This window comes from Octodon degus, unplaced genomic scaffold, assembly GCF_000260255.1.
Source record: "Octodon degus isolate 3935 unplaced genomic scaffold, OctDeg1.0 scaffold00112, whole genome shotgun sequence".
Taxonomy (NCBI): Eukaryota; Metazoa; Chordata; class Mammalia; order Rodentia; family Octodontidae; genus Octodon; species Octodon degus.
In genome coordinates, this window is record NW_004524688.1 from 6,650,092 (window position 1) to 6,672,307 (window position 22,216).

General features: G+C 50.9%; 2 protein-coding genes across 3 annotated transcripts; both read left to right on the forward strand.

Annotated features, from left to right (window-relative positions):
- The first annotated feature begins 1,853 nt into the window (after window positions 1-1,853).
- P4hb (prolyl 4-hydroxylase subunit beta) lies at window positions 1,854-14,222 on the forward strand. Its single transcript, XM_004639478.2, has 11 exons — window positions 1,854-2,106; window positions 3,160-3,366; window positions 5,952-6,085; window positions 6,232-6,369; window positions 10,692-10,796; window positions 10,921-11,046; window positions 11,231-11,431; window positions 11,843-11,963; window positions 12,073-12,254; window positions 12,387-12,473; window positions 13,302-14,222. The coding sequence occupies exons 1-11, from the start codon at window positions 1,956-1,958 to the stop codon at window positions 13,377-13,379; spliced, it is 1,530 nt and encodes a 509-aa protein (XP_004639535.1). The 5' UTR covers window positions 1,854-1,955; the 3' UTR covers window positions 13,380-14,222.
- A 6,671-nt stretch (window positions 14,223-20,893) lies between these two features.
- On the forward strand, window positions 20,894-21,983 carry Ppp1r27 (protein phosphatase 1 regulatory subunit 27). Of its 2 annotated transcripts, none has more exons than XM_023699220.1 (3): window positions 20,894-21,197; window positions 21,326-21,434; window positions 21,722-21,983. In XM_023699220.1, the coding sequence occupies exons 1-3, from the start codon at window positions 21,008-21,010 to the stop codon at window positions 21,843-21,845; spliced, it is 423 nt and encodes a 140-aa protein (XP_023554988.1). In that variant the 5' UTR covers window positions 20,894-21,007; the 3' UTR covers window positions 21,846-21,983. The 2 variants fall into 2 exon arrangements, with proteins under 2 accessions (XP_023554988.1, XP_004639537.1); XM_004639480.2 differs by having other exon boundaries at window positions 20,898-21,197; window positions 21,284-21,434.
- The last annotated feature ends 233 nt before the right edge of the window (window positions 21,984-22,216 follow it).

Genomic DNA, 22,216 nt, shown 5'->3' on the forward strand with positions numbered 1-22,216 from the left:
CAAACAAACAAACAAAAAAACAACCCAGGTGTGTTGGCACAAGCCTGTAATTCTAGCACTCAGAAGGCTGAAGCAGGATTGAGGACTGTAAAAAAAACTTAAATAGAAAACCAATAGAGGGGCTGGTGAGTTGGCTCAGTGGTCTAAAGCACCTACTTAAAACAAGCTCAGCAAAGCACAGGGACCGTGGTTCAATTCCCCAGCACCACATGCCAGCCAGCCCCACCCCCTGGTGGGCTGAGCTGGCCACACACACACACACACACATAAAATAAAAATTTAAAAAAAAAAAAGAAAACCAATAGAGGGGCCGGGGAGATGGCTCAGTAGAATAAGCGCTTCCCTGGCAAGCACAAGGGTCTTAGTTCAATCCCCTGTTCTGCCAAAACAAAACAAAACAAAAAAAATAGACTTGATATCAAAAGTACAAAAGGATTTTCTCCTGTAATTTACTATTTCTGAGATCAGGATGCTAACAGCCTGTACCTTAACATAAGTTTTCTAGACAGCTTTAAAGATCACCTGTCCTTTTGTATGCGCTGAGGAAAACAACAGGAGGAATAAGGAAGGCGGTGACAGAGCTGGTGGAAAAGCAGGGGCAGGCAGAGGTGGTGACAGCGGTGGGCTGTGAGGGACTGGGAAGTATAACAGAAAAACGTGAACCTTGTATGCCTTTTTTTTTTTTTTTTTTGGCGGAACCGGGGATTGAACTCAGGGCCTTGCGCTTGCCAGGGAAGCGCTTATTCTACTGAACCATCTCCCCGGCCCCGTCATTTTGTTTTGTAAAACAAATTATTTACTTTTGTCCTTTTGAGACAGGGTCTCTCTATCCAATTCAGGCTGGCCTCAAACTCGCAACGATCCTTCTGCCTCAGACTCCTGAGTGCTGGGATTACAGACCTGTGCCATCATGCGCGGCTTGTAAGTCATTTTAAAGTTTCAAGGCATGTACAGTAATAAGTAAAGCGACTTAACCAAAAGCACCTAAACGATTTCAACTAGCTGCTAGCCTAGTCGCTAGTGCTACAGTTCTCGGTATCCCATCCGCGGCCACCTGGGGCCCGCCTCTGGATGGAGACCGCGATCTGCGGAGGCAGCCAGTCAACGAGGGGTAGCTATAGGGACGTGCGCGTACAGGTCATCGCCGACTCCCTGGAGTCTGCCACTGGGGATTGTCGACCCTGCACTCCCTGACAGGCTTGGCCCTCATAGGCAGGTCGCACGTGCGGCTGACACCCAAATACTTTCTCCGGAGGGCCTAGAAGGAAGTACAAGTTTACCCACAGGCCACTGCTCTCTGCAAAAACCGCACGGGCTGCACGCGCACCGGAAATTATGTCACTCTGGCTTCCGGGCCGCTGAACGAGGAGGCAGTGCCAATTGCGGATACGCGGTCCAGTAAGAAAGCAACACGAGGGGTTACCGAGACGCAGGCGTAAGCCCGCCCCTCGGCTGAGGACTCCGTCCCACTGCCACGTTCGACGAAGGAACACCAGGGTGCGCGCATATCTGGACCAATCAGGGGCCTCGGAGTACGTACAGCCGAAAGCATTAGCCAGTCCAGATCCGCCGAAGGTGTGGGAGGAAACCACCAGTCAGAAGTCGAGGGAGAGAAAGTTCTCCTCCTGGAACCACTTAGGGGGTAGAGAAGAGAGGGAGCGCGAGTGCCCCGACCAATCCTGGGCGAGGGGAGGCCTCCTCAGCATTTCCGACTCCGGGGCCGGGCCTAGAGCGCGTATCCAATGCGAGCGTAGCAAGGGCGGGACCCGCAGTCCACTGGCCAATCAGAGAGTCCCAGAGGGCGCGTGCGTGCGGCAAGCGGCAGACGTTTCCTCCCCCCTTCCGATTCAGGATTTATAAAGGCGAGGCCGTGGCCGACGCGCGCTCTCGCTACTGTCCCGGCGGCGCTAACTGGACAGCCCACCTCTGCTGTCTGCTCATCGCTGACGTCCGACATGCTAAGCTGCGCTCTGCTGTGCCTGGCCCTGGCCTCGGTGGCCCGGGTGGGCGCCGACGCTCCCGAGGAGGAGGACCACGTCCTCGTGCTCAAGAAGAGCAACTTCGCAGAGGCGCTGGCGGCGCACAAGTACCTGCTGGTGGAGTTTTGTAAGTGCGCCGTGGGCCTGGCGGACGGGCGCCGCCCCGCAAAACCTCTTCCCAGCCACATAGCGCTGCCCGCGCATGCCCCGGGCCTTTTCTGGACGCGCCGGCTCGGGCAGGCTCTGGTGGCCCGGCAGGATGGCCTGGATCGGCTCGAGCTTCGTCTCGAGAGCGCACCGATTGTCAGTCCAAGGGGGCGTCCTGCCTGTGTAGATGGGCTCTGTGTGCCTGCCGGGTTGCCAGCCAGAGAGGTGTCTTTGTGCCCGCCGTCCACATGGTACGATCCCTCTGTTAGCATAGGAGAAACAGAGGGGACTTATGTGAGCCATGGCTCATAGAACAAGCCAGAGTCTGGCCCTGCTAGTTACTCATCGAGGCTGACCCAGAAACGCCCTGCCCTTGCTCATACTACCTTTAACCTGCCATCATATTCCCAGGCTGTAGCAATCCAGAACCAGAAGCCTTATGATTATAATTAGAAGTATTTGAACGCCAGCTCTCTCTGAGGTGGGAATCATGCCCAACACAGCTGCTAGCACCGATTGTCTTTTTCTGCACTGTGAAGAACTGCTGGACCGTGTGTCTGGGCACGTGCAGGGGTGCCCAGAACATACTTGCTGGATGTAGAGGTGGAGCACCAATCTCAACTTTGCCTGGATCCTTAAAGGGAAATCCTAGGGACGCACTAACCCAGCTTACTTGCATGTGGTACAAAGTTGCATTGGTTAGAGGATTTATCTCCTGGTAGTGACAGCAGAGTATCAGGCTGGTTTTAGAATAGGTTTGTCACTTGTGGCCTCTCTCCTGATACTGCCTAAGGGTGCCAGCTATCAGCACAGCTTAGTTGTAAAGAAAGGTTATCTTGTGCATGGATAAGGTTTTTTTTTTTTTTTTTTTTCTTCCGGAACCAGGGATTGAACTCAGGCCCTTGAGCTTGCCAGTGAAGCGCTTATTCCACTGAGCCATCTCCCCGGCCCCTGGATAAGGTTTTTATGAAAGAGAAGCCATGGAACAAGATTAAGGGCTGCTCTTTAGTGTCTCACTTGGTTTCTTTTCCAGATGCTCCTTGGTGTGGCCACTGCAAAGCGTTGGCCCCGGAGTATGCCAAAGCAGCTGGGAAACTGAAGGCAGAAGGTTCCGAGATTCGGCTGGCAAAGGTGGATGCCACTGAAGAGTCTGATCTGGCCCAGCAGTATGGCGTCCGTGGCTACCCCACTATCAAGTTCTTCAAGAATGGAGATACTGCCTCTCCCAAGGAGTATACAGGTATAACTGCAGTACTGCCCTTTAATTGTCTTTGCAGAGGGATTTTGCCTGCAGGTCTTTAAAGCTAACCCAGCTGAAAGCATAGCCAGTAGTGCATCCAACAGGTAGGGGCTCATGTTCAAAAGCCTGGAGGAAACCATGTTCTCAGTTGGATTTTTTTGTCTACTGTCTTTTTTTTCCCCCCATTTTTTGAGACAGGGTAGGCAAGGTCTTTTTTGCTTGTGTTTTGGTGGAACCGGGGTTGAACTCAGGCCCTAGCGCTTGCCAGGGAAGCGCTTATTCTACTGAGCCATCTCTCCAGCCCCAGGCAAGGTCTTGTTATGTAGTTCAGGCTGATCTTGAACTTGACAGTGTTCCTGCTTCAGCCTCCTGTGTTCTGGGATTACAGACATGTACCACCATGCACAGTAAGCCTAAAATATTGAGCTGATACTTGTCAACTAGGTAAGGTAGTGTGACATCCACTAAGCCAAACACTTGTGTCATTTCTTTGTTTTTCTTTCTTTTACCCCCCCCCCTCCCACAGCAGGAATTTCCTCCTCTTCCTCTTCTCTGTCTCCTCCTTCTTCTCCTTGTCTTTTTGAGACAGGGTCTCACTATGTAGTTCAGGCTGGCTTTGTGCTCACTTGTAGCCCAGGCTGGCCTTGAACTTGCAAGGATCTTCCTGCCTCCGCCTCTGAATACTGGGATTACAGGCATGTGCCACCATGTTCTGCTTTGAGACAAGGTCTTTCTATGTAGGCCAGACTCATTGCAATCCTCCTGCCTCAGCCTCTTGAGTGCTGGGATTATAGTTGTACCACCGCACCTGACTTGGTTTTAGTTTTTTTTGTTTTGTTTTTTCGTGTACTTTAGTGCAGGATCTACAGGGTCTCATTACGTAGATTGTACTTGTGGTGATTTTCCTGTTTTCAGCCTCCCAAGTACTGGTATTACAGGTGTGTGTTACCACGTCCAGGCAGTTGTTGCTGTCTCAGCACACCCTGGGGGTCAGGACCAGCATGGCATGCTGAGAATCGAACCCTGGCCGCTGCACTCTGCCTGAGCAGGCACTTTAGTCTGCTGAGCTATCTGGTGGTTTTAGGTTTTCTTTGTTTTTTTGTGGTACCAGGGATTGAGCTCAGGACCTTGTGCTTGCCAGGCAAGCACTTATTCCACTGAGCTATCTTCCTGGCCCAGGATGGCTTTAGTTTGAAACAGTCTCACTAAGTTTCCTAGATGAGCCTCAGACTTGCAGTGCTCTTCCCTCAGCCTCTCGAGTATTGGGAAGTGCAGAGGTAGGCCAGTGCTCTTGGTGCTCAGGATCTCTCATTGGACCACTCAGTAGGGAGGGTCCTTCACAGGCAGTGACAGGATGGTAGCCGTCAGTGGTGGACCACAAATCCAAATCCTCAGCTGCCACCCAGTCATTTCGAAAGCATTTTCCATGCAAGTTGGGCCCTATTATGATCAAAGCAGTTACTGATGCCACAGGGGGACTTATCTGTAGAAATTAGTTCTCTAAATACCTATCAGAGCCATGTGCTTGGTGACCTGTAACCATCCCAGTGCTGGCAAATGATTTCTGTTTAGTAGCTTGTCCTGCTTTACTACTAGGCTGTCTGCAGCTGTAATTTTTGCATGTGTTCACTTAGAATGGGAAGTACCTTGTCTGCAGTTACTGTGATTCTCCACAGTAAGGTTGGGCTTTCCTTCTGAGATTGGCCCAGGCAGTCACCTCAGGAGGGAAGGAAAGAATGGTTTCACTGGCCTAGGGTTCCTGGAGAAAGCAGCCCCTTACCCCAATGGGTTTCGTGCCTATGTGCCATCCCCTCCTTGCTTCCTATCAGTCTAGGAGATGGTAGGGCAGACCCTGGCCCACTTGGGAGTGTTAGGATCAGGGTGGGAAAACTGGTATGACCCCCCCCCTTTTGTAGTGCTGGCTTTTGAATCCAGGTCTTTCATGCTGCTAGGCAAGTTCTCTCCCACTGATCCAGACTTCTAGTCTTTTGTTGGATTTTATTGTTTTTTATTTTATTTATTTATGTATTTTGTATTTTAGGGAAGGGTCTACAGAGTATTCAGGGTCTCACTACTAGATTGGACTCATAGTGATCCGCCTGTTTACAGCCTCCCAAGAGCTGGGATTACAGGTGCGCGCCACCACACCCAGTCTCAATTGCTGTCTCAGGGCACCCCAGGGGTGGGGCCAGCATGGCAGGCCCGGGGATCGAACCCCCAGTCTCTGCGCCTGCTTGCAGGCACTTTAATCTGCTAAGCTATTTGGCTGGCCCTGTTAGATTTTATTTTGAGGTAGAGTCTTGTTAAATTGCCCAGGCTGACTTGGAACTTGAGCTTCCTGAGATTCCCAAGTAGTGGAGCTGGGGTCACAGACATTTGCCACCATACCCATCTCTTCCTCCTCTAAGCTCAGCTGTAGCCCTCTGTGCTGGAGTGAGAGCAGCCAGCCAACCTCTGGGCTGCCTGTGGGGAAAACATCTTAATGTGTGCCAAGGTCCTTAGCCCATAGAGCAGTGCTTAGGTGAGAGGTGCACTCAGGGAATACAGCACACTGACTATAGAACTTGCATCTGTCTGGGGTGCAGCTGGCAGAGAAGCTGATGACATTGTGAACTGGCTGAAGAAGCGCACTGGCCCCGCTGCCACCACCCTGTCGGATGGTGCAGCTGCAGAATCCCTGGTGGAGTCCAGCGAGGTTGCTGTCATTGGCTTTTTCAAGGTAGAGTGTTGGAACTTTGCTGCTTTGTTATTGCTCAGGCAGGGATCCCTGCAACCTGGGCACTGCATGGTCTGCCCTGCTGCCATTGGGTGGGGCTCCGCAGTGTTAGGGTGTGCAACTACCTGTGCTTTCCCTTCCTCTCCCAGGACGTGGAGTCACACTTTGCCAAGGAGTTCTTGCTGGTAGCAGAGGCCATTGATGACATACCTTTTGGGATCACATCCAACAGTAATGTGTTCTCCAAATACCAGCTTGACAAAGATGGGGTGGTCCTCTTTAAGAAGGTGAGCAGCGACGGCAGTTTAGCTGCCCATCAGCAGGGGTGAGGGATGTATGGGGTGTGTGTTGCTTGCCTTATCTCAAGGGGACCTTGCTCCCGGCTCCAGGCTGGTGCGATATTTATCAGGATTCCTGGGACTATGTGAGAGCCACTTACACAGTGGATTTCTGAGCTTGGAACCCACAGGATTTTTTGTTTCTTTTTGTTTGTTTTTGCTTTGTTTCTTAATCTCTTTATTTTGATATAGGGTCTTGCTAGGTTCTCCAGGCTGGGCTCGAATTGGCAGTCTTCATGAATTAACCTTCCAGAGTATTGAGATTGCAGGCATGCACCACCGCATGCAGCTCTTGGATTAGCATTTTGTTTTTAGTTGTGGCAGGATGCATAACTGTCATTTGTCACCATAATCATTGGAGGTCAAGTTTGAAACAAGGACTCACTGTATGTTTCAGGCTAGCCTTAAACTCACTATAGAGCCCAGGCTGGCTTCGAACTAGTGAAGTGTCCAGTTGGATGGCACTACTTAACTTTCACAGGGCCATGTGACCGCTTGTCTGTTCCCAAAACCTTTTTCTCACTTCAGACAGCAGCTCTTGAGTGGTAGCCCACAGGGTTGGATGGGTGTTCCCTAGCATCAGCCTTAGCTCCTGTGTCTCCCACCTTGAAGATTACTGGCCCTGCCAGTCCTTCCTCTTTGGCAACTGGATGTCTTAACCATTTTCCTGTTAAAGGGACACAGGTCCTGGGTTGTGCAGTTTTGCTACCAGTGTAGCTTGTAGCTTTCTTGGCTTTTATATAGATCAGCAGGACTGGAACTAGGGCTGTGGTCCTGGATACTGCTGTACCTGGACAAAGCGCTCATGGACTCTTACCCAAGTGGCAGCATATACAAGGGCTGGGCAGTGTCCTTAGGCTAGGAGTAGGGCCTTAGGATGCTGACCTGGTCTGTTGCAAAGGCAGGAAGATTCTGAGCAGAGCCCCTGAGGGCTTGGGAAAGGCTGTCTGCGGAGGCTGATGTGTGGTCATGTTGCACCTCAGAGGTGGCTACACAGGCTAAGGGTTGAGTGGCTCCAAAGTAAGGGATGAATTTGTAAGTGAGGCTGCCGTGGGGGAATATAGGGGGAACCATTTCTGAAGTCCAAGGAGGTTGAGCTGCTGCTGTACCAAACTCCTGACTCCAAGCAGCACGAGATGCTTTCCCCAGTGGGGCTGTGCAGGCCAGCTGTGGCTGCTTTTTGGCCTTTTTCCCTGGAGGATAACAGGTAGTGGGGATGACCAGCAGAGTGAGGCCACTGACACATGGTGGGCCATTGGTTTAAAAGCTAATAGTCCTAGATTTTTGTTGTTGTTTGTTTGTTTTTTGAGGCTGGGTTTCACTATGTATTTTGGGCTGGCCTTGAGCTCACTTTGTAGCCCAGGCTGGCCTTCAACTCACAGCAGTCCTCCTGCCTCAGTCTCCCAAGTGCTGGGATTACTGGCAAGTCCTGTGTGTATATTCTCACACTGACTTTATTTCTTCTCTTTGAGGACTTAGTGAGTATGGGGCCACGCTCTCTCTACCATCCTGCAGTCAGGCCTGGTGGTGAGTTTTGTCACCATGACCTGGCAAGGCTACTGTTGAGGGCAGTGCCATGGTGGTTACTCTTCCTGCCACTGTCCCCCACTAAATGGGAGATGGACTTCCCAAGGTAGACAGAGAAAGTCCACATGGTCACATTACAGGAAAAGTGGCACCTGACTGGAGCTCAGCATGAGCTGTACAGATGATGCCTGGCCCCATTGTGGGCAGAGCATTTTGCAGGGCAAGGAGCATGACAGATTGGTTTGGAATCAGCCAGGGAGCGTGGGCTTGGGCCCCTTCTGAGCAAGGCCTCCATTAGCATTTTCCAAATGATTCTTTCATAGGGTCTTCTGGCCTTGTCTTCCTACTTCATTATTCACTCCACCTTTGCTTGTTTGGAAAGATAAGAGTGGGCCTGGAGGAATGACTCACAGCCCAGGGCTCGGCCTAGCTTTATTTTTAGTTCTTTTTTATATTTATTATAAATATATATATACTTTTTTTTTTTTTTTTTTTTTTTTTTTGTGGAACCAGGGATTGAACTCAGGCCCTCGCGCTTGCCAGTAAGCGCTTATTCTACTGAGCTATCTCCCCAGCCCTATGTTTGTCTTTTTGAGACAGGGTCTTACTATGCAGTTCAGGCTGGCCTTGAGCTCACTTTGTTGTTAGCCTGGCTGGACTCAACTCAGTGATCTTCCTGCCTCAGTCTCCTCAGTACCAGGATTGTAGGCGTGTACCACGTTTCCTCGGCCTGCCTTTAACAACACAGTTCCATGGTTGGGCTGGAGGGCCTGACTGGCACTCTTCTCCCCTGGAGGTACTTTGCTGTGGGAGCTAGAAGTAGCCACCATGGAGCTATACCCTCAGCTAAGCTAATGGCCCTTCCCATTACTTTGGGAAGCCATGAAGGGCCATGGCTGATAAGAAGAGTGCAGTCAGCCTTCCACATCCTCATATCCAGCCAATGAGCCTGTAGCAAGCAGTTGGGAGCCAGATGTGGTCATGCATACCTGTGATCCCCAGCATTCAGGAGCCCAAGGCAGAAGTTGAGTATGTAGCCATGACTTGATTGCGAGTTCAAGCCCAGCCTGGGCAATTTAGGGAGACCTTATCGCAGAATAAAAAGTCTAGGGATGTAGCTTAGTGTAAAGGCCCTGAATTTAAAATCCCCAGTAATATGTAGGGACTGGGGTTTGATTCCCCAGCATGTCATGCTGTCCCTGCCGTCCCTACCCCCAGGGCCCTCCAAGACAGACTGAGACTAAGACTGGGTGTGGTGGCCTGTAATCCGAGCACCTGGGAGGTTGAAAAACAAGAGGATCAGGGCCAGGGAGATAGATGGGGGCTGGGGAGATGGGTCAGTAGCATAAGCGCTTGCCTGGCAAGGGCCTGAGTTCAGTCCTCAGTCCCACCAAAAAAAAAAAAAAAAAAGCAAAAACAGGAGGATCACTCTGAGTCTGATCTGTATAGTGAGACCCTGTAAACCCTGTACTAAATACATTAAAAAAATAAATAAAATCTCCAGTAATGGAAAAAAAAAATCAGGAATGATAAGTTTTGTCTATACTTAGTACATATATACTTAATAGTACTAGGGGTTAACCCAGGGACATATACTACCAAGCTATATTCCTCTCCCCCCTTTTTCAAAAATTTTGAGACAGGGTCTTGCCTTGAGTTAAATACTTTCTTGGCTCAGCTTTCTGAGTGCTGGGATTTCAGGTGAGCACCACCATGCCCAGCTGTACTTTCCTACGTTTTTTTAGAAGTCCCAAGGGAGGGACTGGAGCAATGGCTCAGTATGCAAGGGCCTGAGTTCAATCCCCGGTTCTGCCCCCCCCCCCCAAAAAAAAAAAAAAAAAAAAAAAAATCCATCTCATGGGTGTAGCACTCACACCACAAATAATAAATGAAGGCTCCCCAAAATGCGACGTCCGCAGTTGCATGTTCTCACTATGGGCTTGGTTCGTCCCCCCCCCCCCAAAAAAAAAAAATAGAAGTCTCAAGGGAGCAATGAGCACTTATCTGGCATTCTCACCTGAAAAGTCTGAGGTGAAGGAACTGGCTGTCTGTGTCAGGACGTGCTGTGTCCATCCCTCCTGAGCTAAGGCCACCCTGGGTTCTGGCCCTGTTCAGCCTCCTGCTGCCACCCCCAGGTAGCTATGCTCTACCTTGTGGCCTCAGATGCTATCACTTGGGAAGGTGGTTCTAAATCTCGGGGGGGGGGGGTGCTCAGTGACGTCAGGAGCAAGGCTGGACCCTAGCAGGTGACGACTGTTAAAGCAGCGTATTGTTCAGGTGCTGCCCTGCAAGTATCCTGAGAGGGTAAAGCTGAAGCGTGAGTATGAGCTGTATGTCATAAACTGCTGTTGCAGGAGCATGGAAATGAGAAAGGTGGTATCTATAAGGCCTGACTGAGGCTCTCAGACTTGTGATCCTAGAGTTGCTGTCACCTGTGATGGATGTCATAGCTTGCACTGGCGGCCTCTTTGTATACACCTGTAGAGCAGATGAGGCTCTGTGGAGAGATGGGCAGGAGCCAGGCACACCTGTGACTCCTAACTTTGGGGCATTTGGCAAATCAGGAGCCACCATGCTTGAGCTGTGGACAGAAAACCTTCTGGACTTATTGGAGGCTGCAAGGTGATGGCTGAAGCCAGTCTAGACTATCAGGAAACAAGTATGTCTTAGTGGCAGGATGAGGTGCCTGGTCAGTCTGGGTACTGTCCTGCAGGGCTTGCTTATGGCACCCTTTCTGCCCACAGTTTGATGAAGGCCGGAACAACTTTGAGGGGGAGGTCACCAAAGAGAAATTGCTGGAATTCATCAAGCACAACCAGCTACCCCTGGTCATTGAGTTCACCGAGCAGGTATGACTCTCCTGAGCCCAGACATAACTGTCATCCAGTTGTCTAGTGGACTTGTAGCCACAGAGACTCTTCTTTCAAGGCTTAGTTTGTGGTTCTGATATAGAAACTTCTGTTTGTGATATAGACAGCCCCAAAGATTTTTGGAGGTGAAATCAAGACTCATATCCTGCTCTTCCTGCCCAAGAGTGTGTCTGACTATGACAGCAAACTAAGCAACTTCAAGAAAGCAGCAGAGGGCTTCAAGGGCAAAGTGAGTACCCTGCTGTGTAGGCCTGCACTGTGCGTGGGAAAGACTGAGCCCTGTTCCTGTCCCTTTGGGTCTTGATACTGGGGCATTCATGGGATGAACCTCTGCTCTGGCTGGGCAGCCCCAAGACCTGCCTGGGAGTGGGAGCTGTCCCAGCTCTGTCTCAGTGTGCCTTTTCTCTCCCAAGATCCTGTTTATCTTCATCGACAGCGACCATGCTGACAACCAACGTATCCTCGAGTTTTTCGGGCTAAAGAAAGAGGAGTGCCCAGCTGTGCGGCTCATCACCCTGGAGGAGGAGATGACCAAGTACAAACCTGCATCAGAGGAGCTGACAGCTGAGAAGATCACAGAGTTTTGCCAGCACTTCCTGGAAGGCAAGATCAAGGTACGTAGTAAGGCCTGACTGGGCCAACAGTGGCTCACCTTGTAGAGCAGATCATCTACCCCTGAGACTATGGGCTTCACTGTCTTTGGCTTCCTGTGGCTTTAGCCTCAGTCTCAAGGGCTGAGAGCACAGAGGACCAAGGCAGTGTGACATCTTCGTTCCTGGCACTCACCTTTGGGAACCTCACAGAGGGCCTCTTACACTGCTAACCCAGTTGTGCTCCAAGGTAGCCTCAGGCCGAGAGGCACCATCTGTTCTGTCCTTGGGCCGACCTTGCTGGGCTCTTGGCACCATTGGCTGTGCCAGCTTCCAGAGGACAGTGTATGCTGCAGCTGGCTGCTCCAGGGCTGGGATGTGCGAGTGGCGCCTTCACCATGTCTGTCTCTGTGTGTGTGTCTGCCTGCCCTCCAGCCCCACCTCATGAGCCAAGAGTTGCCTGAAGACTGGGATAAGCAGCCCGTCAAAGTGCTAGTGGGGAAGAACTTCGAAGAGGTTGCTTTTGATGAGAAAAAGAATGTCTTTGTGGAATTCTGTGAGTAGAGTCCCCAGCTTCCAAGGTGACTGCTTCACTGGGGCGGCGGCAGAGTAAGGAGCTCAGTGCAGGCATCCAGGAGGGAGCCTCAGCGCTGCTCTCTTCCCAGATGCGCCGTGGTGTGGTCACTGCAAGCAGCTGGCCCCCATCTGGGATAAGCTAGGAGAGACCTACAAGGACCACGAGAACATTGTCATCGCCAAGATGGACTCAACAGCCAACGAAGTGGAGGCCGTCAAAGTGCACAGCTTCCCTACCCTGAAGTTCTTCCCCGCCAGTGCAGACAAAACGGTGCGCCTTCCTGCCTGGGCTCTGCAGACCAATTCGGGGGTCCCTGGGCTGGAGGACCCATGCAGGAGGGACTGAGGATACACCGCAGGGAGGTGCTGCATAGCTCGTGCGCTCACCAGTTGTTTCCCACAGGTCATTGATTATAATGGAGAGCGGACGCTAGAAGGTTTTAAGAAGTTCTTGGAGAGCGGTGGCCAGGAGGGAGCAGGAGATGACGATGTGAGTGTGGTCATGCAGGCCCCACCCTGGCCTCTGGGCACTGCCCTGGTCCTTGTGAGAGGCATTGATGGGCTTTGCCTTGGAGATGGGGCCATAGCAGGTGCAGCTGTGCATCCGGGCCTGAGGGGCCTAGGAAGTGTTCCAGTTGCTGTACCCTATCCCCTGTGCCCAGCAATTTTTCAGGGAAGGGACTTTGAAGGCATCTTGGTGGGAGGAAATAATCCAGGGCCTTTGTGCTGAGCTATATCCCTAGCCCTTTTTTATTTTGAGACTGGGTTTCACTGAGTCTCTGAATTGCCAGTGCTGAGCTCATATTTGTGATACTCCTGCCTCAGCTTTCCAAAGTGTGGGATTACAGGAGTGTGCTGCCACATAACAGTGTAAAGCATCTTTAAAAGCCAGACTGCTTTGAAAGTCTCAGATGCATCCCAGAGTCCTCATGTCCCTGCAGACAAGAAATCCAGCCTGTGGCTAAAGCCCATGTCTGTTGTGCTGGTAAGGCTTCTCACTATCACTGTCCAGGCCAGGCAACAGCGCTCAGGCCTGCCCGAGACGGCTCATGGCCAGTAATGCTGTTGGGTGAATGACGGCAAACCTTTTCAGAGATTTCAGTGATAACAAACAGCGAGCTGCATTACGAGTGCCATAAGTTCAGCAGCATCAGCCTAGAGGATGGGAGGGAAGGTCAGGAGAATGTGGTGGGAGTGGCAGTTGGTGTTGGAGACACTGGAGGCAGCAAGTAGAAATGTGTGTGTTGTGGAGAGCAGGCAAGTGTGAGAAGCTCAGGAAGACGTTTAGGTGGACCAGTCTCTTTCTTCCTGCATCTAGGACCTGGACCTGGAAGAAGCTGAAGAGCCAGACATGGAGGAAGATGATGATCAGAAAGCTGTGAAAGATGAACTGTAAATGGGAATGGACCGGGGCAGCAGCCCGACACCTCAGCCAACCTCACCTGAGGAGGGCGCCACTGGAGAGCCGGGGAGCCCTCCCGCAGCCACTCGCGTCCTAACACATGGAAACTCAGACCCGTCTCTTCCTTTTATTTTTCAATTTTTGGAAAGGGATTTATCTCCGAGCCAGTCCATCTTGCTGGGCTACTTTTTTAAAATTGTGATGTACTTTTTTGTACATGGTTTTTGTCCCGAGTGCTTGCTAAAATGTTTGGGATCTCACACTGGTAATGTCTCTTTCCTATTAGAGAGATTTATACTATCCCTTTAAAACGATTTCATCCGTGGAGCTTTGAGATAGTTTTCAATGTCAGGGTATTTGTTCTGCCTTGGCCAGGCCTCCCTGGAGTCTCCCACCTTCTGTTAGGAGGGGTGGATCCAGGCTGGACACAGCCCACTCCCCATTCACCTCATGCCAGTGTGGCCAGGATGAGCATGGCTCTTGCATTTTTTTGTTAAACAGAGACTTCAGATACAGTCAGGTTAGCTCCTGTGTTTGGAGAAGGGGACCGTGGTAGCTACTAGGAGGCCAGGACAGGGCCCTGGGCTGCTCCCTCCTCCCTGCCTTGAATTTGGGCCTGTCATCCCACCCACTGTCCTGCCTGTCATGGGGCACACAGCCCTGTTGTCTCCTGGATCCTCCAATACAGCCAAGTATGCATCGGGGACCAGGACCTTGATTCTCAGGCTAGGAGACAGCCAAGGTTGTGGGTGCTGGATCAGATGTTGACCATTAGGCATTTATACCACAACCTTGGAATTGAACACATTGGCCAAATAAAACTGAAATTTTACTATCTTTTGTTATTTCTGCTTATGACTTTAAGCCATAGAGCTGGGTGGGATTTCTGACACCTGAGGAACTATAGGTAGCTTTGGTGGAGTTCTGTTGTCAGGGTCTCTTGTTACATACTGAAGTGTATAAGAAATGCAGCAGCAGCTACTGGTCAGGTCTCTGACAGCACAGCAGCCACCCTGCATGCAGCTCCTGGGGGTAGGTAAGGGCTGGTTAGCAGTCTTTCTCTGTCCCCTACTGCATTGGCCCAGAGAACTGTGGTGAGTCTCATCAAGAAGTAAAATGAGGGCTGGGGAGATAGCTCAGTAGAAGAAGCTCTTGCCTGGCAAGCACAAGGGCCTGAGTTCTATCCCTGGTTCCACAAAAAAAATAAATGAACAGGTGTCCATGCATGTTACCAAATTTTCATAGAAATAACCTCATACTGAGAATAGTGGTGCATACCTCTTCTCCCAGCACTTGAGAGGCTACTAAGGCAGGAGGATTGCTATAAATTTTAAGGCCAACCTGAGTTACAGAGGGAGACCTTGTCTCAACCAAAAATAATAAAAGCTTTAGGCTGGCAGTGTAGAATGCCTCGCTCCTGGGTTCAAGTCCAGAATTACAAAAAAAGCGCGGTGGTGTTGAAGTGGGACATTTACTGATTTGTTGTACAGTACTGGGAATGGAACACAAGGTCTCACATGGTAGGCAAGCATTCCATTGGTGAGCTGTACCCCAGCCCTGTTTCCTGGGCTTAGAAATTAGTCTGACTGGGCTGGTGAGATGGCTCAGTGATCTAAAGCACCTACTTAGAACGAGCTAAGCTAAGCAAAAGCACAGGGACCACAGTTCAATCCCTAGCACCACATGCCAGCCAGCCCCGCCCCCGGGTGGGCTGAGCTGACCACACACACACACTAAATAAATTTAAAAAAAGAAAGAAATTAGTCTGACTTTAAAATCCTCAGCTGATTTTTTTTTCAACCAGGGATTGAACTCAGGGCGCCTGTGCTTGCCAGGGGAGTGCTTGTTCTACTGAGTCATCTGCCTGGCCCAAGATTTATTTGGTACAGGGTCTTGCTATGTAAGACCAGCATGGCAGGTGGAACTGGGGATTGAACCCAGGCCCTTGTGCTTATCAGGCAGGTAGCTTAGACCACCAAGCTATCTCCCCAGCCCCTCAGCTTATTCTTGGCTGGTGGAAAAATGATAGGGTTTTTTTTTTTTTTTTTGTAGAACCAGGGATTCAACTCAGGCCCTTGTGCTTGCCAGGTAAGTGCTTATTCTAGTGAGCCATCTCCCCAGCCCCAAAATGATAGGTTTTAGAGGCAATAGGGATGGCGGCAGCATGGCAGCAATGCACAGCAAAGAAGCAGAAATAGGGGGAGGGAAAGCCTTTATTAACTCTAAACATGGAGAGGAGCAAGGGCAGGGAGATGGGAGGATCCTCTGACCTGAGACTTCATGGACTTTCCTTAGGGGTGGAGTTTGAGGGGCAGGTTTAGTGATGTGTAAGGAGCTGATTGGAGGCTCCCTTGTGGGCGAGAAAGGTCAAATAAAGTTGTACCCAGGAGGGGCCAGGGAGATGGCTCAGTAGAATAAGTGCTTGCCTGGCAACCTCAAGGGCCTGAGTTCAATCCCCAGTTCTGCCAAAAAAAAAAAAAAAAAAATCAGTAGAATAAGTGCTTGCCTGGCAACCTCAAGGGCCTGAGTTCAATCCCCAGTTCTGCCAAAAAAAAAAAAAGTTGTGTCCAGCGGTGGAGTGGGGAAGGAGGAGAAAGTGGTCATTGGGAAGATAAGCTGTTATTTTAAGAGCTTCAGCCATATCATGACCACCATAATTCAGCAATTCATATTAGGGCCATAACCTATCAAAAAGTTTTCCCCAGCCTCACTCTGTGCTACAGGTTTTTGTTTTGCTGGGGGGCGGGGTTTGCTATAGGGTTTCTGAGCCTGGCCTTGCCCTATTTCCTACCCTACCATGTGCACCCCTAAAGGTGTCTGCACTGCCCAGAGGAAAGAGGGCTGAGCCTGACTCAGGCGGTTACAGCATCTATCCCAAGAGCCCAGGTTCTCGGTTCCTCCATCATGTGGAGGTGCTGGAGAACATCAGCATAGCCAGACTTGGCCCAGTGGGATCACTGGATATTGTGGTTGGTATACTAGCATCTTCCCCGGGGCAGGAAGGGGAGCATTTCCCTCATCCCCAACATTTCCTGTCCTGTGAGCCCTCAAACCAGGGCTGCTCCCATTTGTGATCCAGGTCATGCAGGCTAGCAGGTGATGAGGACCTGTTGTCATCCCTGTGGACAGCTCCAATGAGGCCCAGCCAGCCCAGCACCCAGTGTTCCAGTGTACCCAATGGGGCCTGAGCACTTAAAAATTAGGTGCAAGGATGTTAGCTCTTAGCCTGCAAAATGAGCTGCCACCAGAGACTATGGTCCCAGTAGAGGAAGAAATGGGGGTCTGGAAGGAGAAGGAAAGAGCCACTTCTAGGCACAGTGGAGAGAGGCTGGGCTGGAGCTCTCAGTGATCCTGCTGACCAGCTGTGTATGGACCTGGCTTCCGGGTAAAAAGCAGCCACTGTCAGGTCACATGCTACTGGGAAGGTTGTGAGTCACGGACACCTTTCCCCTTTTGCAGAGGCAACTGATGATCACATTCCCAGCACGACTATGACAGAAGGCTAAGGGGAGGTGGCCAAGAGTTCTGACTGGCCTTGTGGATTAGCAGGGCTACTGTGAAGGCTCTAGAGGAGGCAGTGACAGCTTAGCAGCAGGAACTTTCCAATTTCTCTTTCTGTAGGTGGCAGGAAGCCAGTAGGTTGGATCCTAAAATACCAGATTCAGGCCTAGGCACTGCCCAAAGAGTCAACTGGGCTCAGCCTCCCTGGGTTTCCTGGGCTGGCCCAACTTTCTTTACAGCCCCTGGGCTTTTTGTTTGCTTTTTTTTTTTTTTTTTTTTTGCGGAACCGGGGATTGAACTCAGATCCTTGCGTTTGCCGGTCAAGCGCTTATCCTACTGAGCCATCTCCCCAGCCCCTGTTTGCTTTTTTTGAGACAAGGTCTTGCTATGTAGTTCAGGCTGGCCTTGAACTCACTGTGTAGTGAAGGCTGGTCTTCAATTCACAGCAATCCTCCTGCCTCGACCTCCCAAATGCTGGAAAGCCCCTGAGCTTTGTACTTTGTTCAAAGCACTGCTGGTGGCATTCACTGGACTTGTTTTGGTTTTTTTGTGGAACCAAGGATTGAACTCAGGCCCTTGTGCTTGCCAGGGAAGCACTTATTCTACTGAGCCATCTCCCCAGCCCCATGGACTTGTTAATAATTAGAAGGTAACCTTTTCAATTAAGTGTTTTGGTTTGTCATCCAAAAAATAGCAATTTAAAATCACCCAGACCAAACAAGCCTGTGATCCCAGCACTCTGGGAGGCTGAAGAGGGAAGACTGAAAAGTTCAAACTCAGGATGGACAATTCATGGACTTGCTAGGGGTGGAGTTTGAGAGCCTGGTTTAGAGACATCTGAGTGGATTGGAGGCTCCCTGTACCCAGGGCTGGAGTGGGGAATAGGTGCTTGCCTGGCAAGTGCAAGGGCCTGAGTTCAATCCCCAGTTCTGAAAAAAAAAAATAAATAAATAAATCTATCTATCTATCTATCTATCTATCTATCTTCACGCAGGAATTTGGGGCTGGGGAGATAGCTCAGTAGAATAAGCACTTGCCTTGCAAGTGAGTCCTGAATTCAATCCCAAGTACTGTAAAAAAAAAACAAAACATTGATCCTTCTGGGAGTGGTAGCACACACCTGTAATCCCAGGATTTAAGGGCTGGGGAGATGGCTCAGTGGAATAAGCACTTCCCTGGCAAGCTCAAGGGCCTAAATTCAATCCCAGGTTCCGGGGAAATAAATAAATAAATAAATAAATAAATAAATAAATAAATAAAATCAATCCCAGGATTTAGGAGGTGAAGGCAGGAGAATCACTATAAATTTAAGGTACATAATGAGATACATTGTGGCACATCCTGTAATCCCAGCACTCAGGCCGACAGGCAGTGGACTGTCATGTGTTTAAGGTTAGCCTGGGGGGCTGGGGATATAGCTGAGTGGCGTAAGCGCCTGTCTGGCAAGTGCAATGTCCTGAGTTCAATCCCTGGTACCGCAATAAAAAAGTGCCTGGACTGTACAACAAGATCCTGTCTCAAGGATCTTATCCTGAGAAGAATCACAGATAAAGCTGTAGAAATACCCACTTTGTCCCGAGGTCTAGCAGTGTGGGCCACTTACAGTTGGCTCCTGTGGGAAGTGCCAGAGGTGAGATGGTCCAGGCACAGTCCCAGGGTCCAGTACAGCAAATGTCAAGCAAATTCCTTTCAGCAGATCTGGCAGCTTTCATCTAACAGAAAGCCCACAGCCACAATCCTGCACACTCTTGTTCTATATTAGCAGGATAGTCCAGAAGCTCCTGTCTTACCTCCCCACACAGGCTAGCCAGAGGGGCTTACCCAGCTTTGAGGCCTGGCCTCTGCTGGTAGGAGCCGTTCTACTGGTCCCAGCCAAGGCACTGTAATTGGCTTTATCCAGCGAAAGTATTTATTATTCCAGATACCTTTGTTTTATTTTATTTTATTTGGCAGAACTGGGGCTTGCAATCAGGCCCTTATGCTTACCAGGCAAGCACTTATTCTACTGAGCCATCTCCCCGGCCAAAATTATTTATTATTATTATTATTGGCTTTCTTTTCTTCTTCTTTTTTTTTTTTTTTTTTTTGTTTTTGGGAGAGCCGGGAATTGAACTCAGGCCCTTGTGCTTGCCGGGGAAGCGCTTATTCCACTGAGCCATCTCCCCAGCTCCTCTTTTCTTCTTTACAGTGCTGGGTATTGAACCCAAGCCCTGAAACACAACAGACAAGTGCTCTCCCACCGAGCCCCACTGAAAGCTTTCAACCCATCCTCTGAGCAGAGGAGATGGAATTTTGCACAATGGGAGAAAAGATACAGTCTTCTCCTCAAAGAAAGGTCCTATCTGATTATAGCATGGAACCCTTCATCTCCTGGATTCCTGTACACATTCAGAAGAAACTCTACCTGACTCCTCCCAAGGACCACACAGGAAACAGCCCCAGCAGGCTTCCTGGGGGCCAGGGCCTGGCCAGAAGGGCAGAGACAATAGTCAGTCCCAGGCTGTAGTGCTGTGTGCCTGTGCAGTGGGAGCAGGTGAAGAAACCCTGACCAGGCCCTGGTCGGTGCCACCTGCCCATAGCCTACAGCCCATACCTTTGTTATCTGGAGGGTTCCTGATATTGACTTGGTCTCCTTGGCCAGAGACTAGCCAGCTGCCTGCTACGACCAAATACGTGGCCTCTTCTCCCGCTCAGGAAAAGCAGCTGGCCAGTCTGACTTCTGAGCTCATTTAGGCCTCCAACAACCACCTGGATCATCTTGCTAATGCAGTGAATTGAGTTTTATCCCCTAAAATACCTATTAATCCCTCCTTAATATCTCCAGATGTGACCTTACTCCAAAGTAGGGCCCATTGCTGGTATAACTGGTGAAGATAAAGTGATACTGAAACTGGCCAAGTCCTGTTATGACTGGTGTCATCAGAAACAGGGGATTTGGATACACAGTACAAGACATGTGAAGCCAGAACCCTGAGGATCACAGAGATCTCCAGTAGCTGTAAGCGTCAAAATGAACTCTCCCGAGACTGGGGGAACCTACCTTTACCATGCCTATGTCTCATTCTGAGACTTTAGGTCTTAAACCTGTGGTACTCTGCCAGGTCAGCCCAGGAGAGGTGTCAGGGCCACTGGGCAGCTGCCAATGCTGCAGAACCCCACATTGCCCTGCTCCTGTGTCCTTGGTTCACCCACCAGCTTTTCTCGGGCACCCAGTGTGGATGCTGCGTTGCCAGTTGTGCCTGCTACAAGTGGTGGCAGTGCACCTATCCAAAAAGCACAAGGTCTTGAGTTTAATTCCCAGTACAGCCCCCCACCAAGTGAAGGCAGCTGACATAGGAGCCTGCTGGATGGGACAGAGGGGAGACACTCCCACAACAGTCTCCATCTCTGTGGTACAGAGATGTTTCTGGCAGTGTCTTCACATCCTGGAACCAAAAGAAAGATGTGGGCAGATGTGGATGTGGGGGCATTGAAAGGGGGAGGAGGCACTTAGTGGGGCCACGGTGGACTGTTCCAGGGCCCTGCCTGGGCAGCAATGGTGGTTATCATGGGAAAGCTGCCCCAGGGTGCTAGGATTGCAATGGAAGAGAGTAATAAATGGTGGGAAGGTGGATAGGGCTGGGGCCTCCAGTACACTTTGGAAAGGAAGACAGCCCTTCACCTCTAGAGGCAGGTAGAAGTGAGTGACCTGCAGGTGTCCTCTCCACAGGCTGGATCCCTACCTTGCCCTTGACCCTACACCTATGACCTTATCAGGGGCTCCAGCCTAGTCCCCCTCTGGCCCTCTGTGAGGCACCTTCTAAGTCTAGCTGTGGGACTGGAAGTGATGGCCAAGAAAGATCTGACCCCTTTGGCCGGACATGGCAACAGGTGGGCTGAAAGATGAGCCTCCAAACACGATCCTGTGCGCAGGGAGGGAGGGAGCAGCTCGGTTTCAGCCCCTTGCATCGGCAAGCATGACTGCGCAGCTTTATATAGCTCCATGAGGCCTATATAAGCTGGGAGCAAGGTCTCAGTCAGACAGAAGAGCCTGCACTCTCACCTGGTTTGGCCTGGCTGGCTCACTCCTTACCTCGGTGCAGCAGGGTCCCCAAAGGGGCAGCCCTTCTCTAGCCCCCAGGATGCCTAGCAGAACTGTGCGTTATTCTCGCTACAGTCCCCGGCAGCGGCGCCGGCGGCTGATGGCATATCGAAGTGTCCGTTTCCCTAATGATGTCCTCTTCTTGGACCATATCCGCCAGGGTGACCTGGAACAGGTGGGGCGCTTTATCAGGACTCGGAAGGTCTCTTTGGACACCATCCACCCCTCAGGTGAGAGGACCAGAACAGCCAGCTGAGGGTATATGGGGTGGCAGGGGAAGGCCAGTTCAAGGACTCCAGCCTTGATCCCTGCCTAGGCCTGGCTGCTCTGCATGAAGCTGTGCTCTCTGGAAACCTAGAGTGTGTAAAGCTGCTGGTCAAATATGGCGCTGACATTCACCAACGTGATGAGACAGGCTGGACACCCCTGCACATTGCCTGCAGCGATGGGTACCCTGACATAGCCAGGTGAGTCAGAAGGGTGGGTGAGCAGAGACTGCATCCTGACCCCTCTAGCCTCACCTGGTCTCCAGGGTGTGGGACCCCAAGTGTCAGTTTGGCCAACAGCCCCATGGGCTCCAGCACACCATCTCCACCCTTTGTTGTGCTATAGCAAACTGGAAAACACGACACAGCTGCCATGGGGTCTGGTTTCTTCCCCTTCACCCTGCCAGGAAAAACTAACAGGTGACCCCAGGACTCTTACCCTGGGGCGGGGCTGAACATGCCTCAATCAGGGTGCCCTTTGCACCCAGGTACCTCATTTCCCTGGGGGCAGACAGAGAAGCAGCCAATGATGATGGTGACCTGCCCTCCGACCTCATTGACCCTGACTTCAAGGACCTGGTGGAGCTCTTCAAGGGAGCCAGCGTGGACTAAACCGCCCTGCCCTGGACTCCAACCTACCATCTTTGGGCGTGACCTTGGCCCTTATACCTATGTCTCTGGCCTGGCTTTTTTTCTAAGTCAATTTTTTATTGTGACACTTTTTACTTTTTCAATAAATGTTATCCCCAAGCCTGTGGTGATTGCCTATTACTGCGCTCTGCGGCAGCACAGGGCTGGGGGCCAGGGCCTCTTGGAAACCCTTTCATTCCCAATCACCCCTTTTGTCCCCACGCCTCTGGTGTCCCCCATCTGCTTCTACCCATACTCAGCGTCTCCCACCCCCACCCACACCATGCCCTCCCCTCCATTCACCTGGCATCTTCCTGTCTCCCTGTCTCCCAGTCTCCCATTGCCCTAGGTCA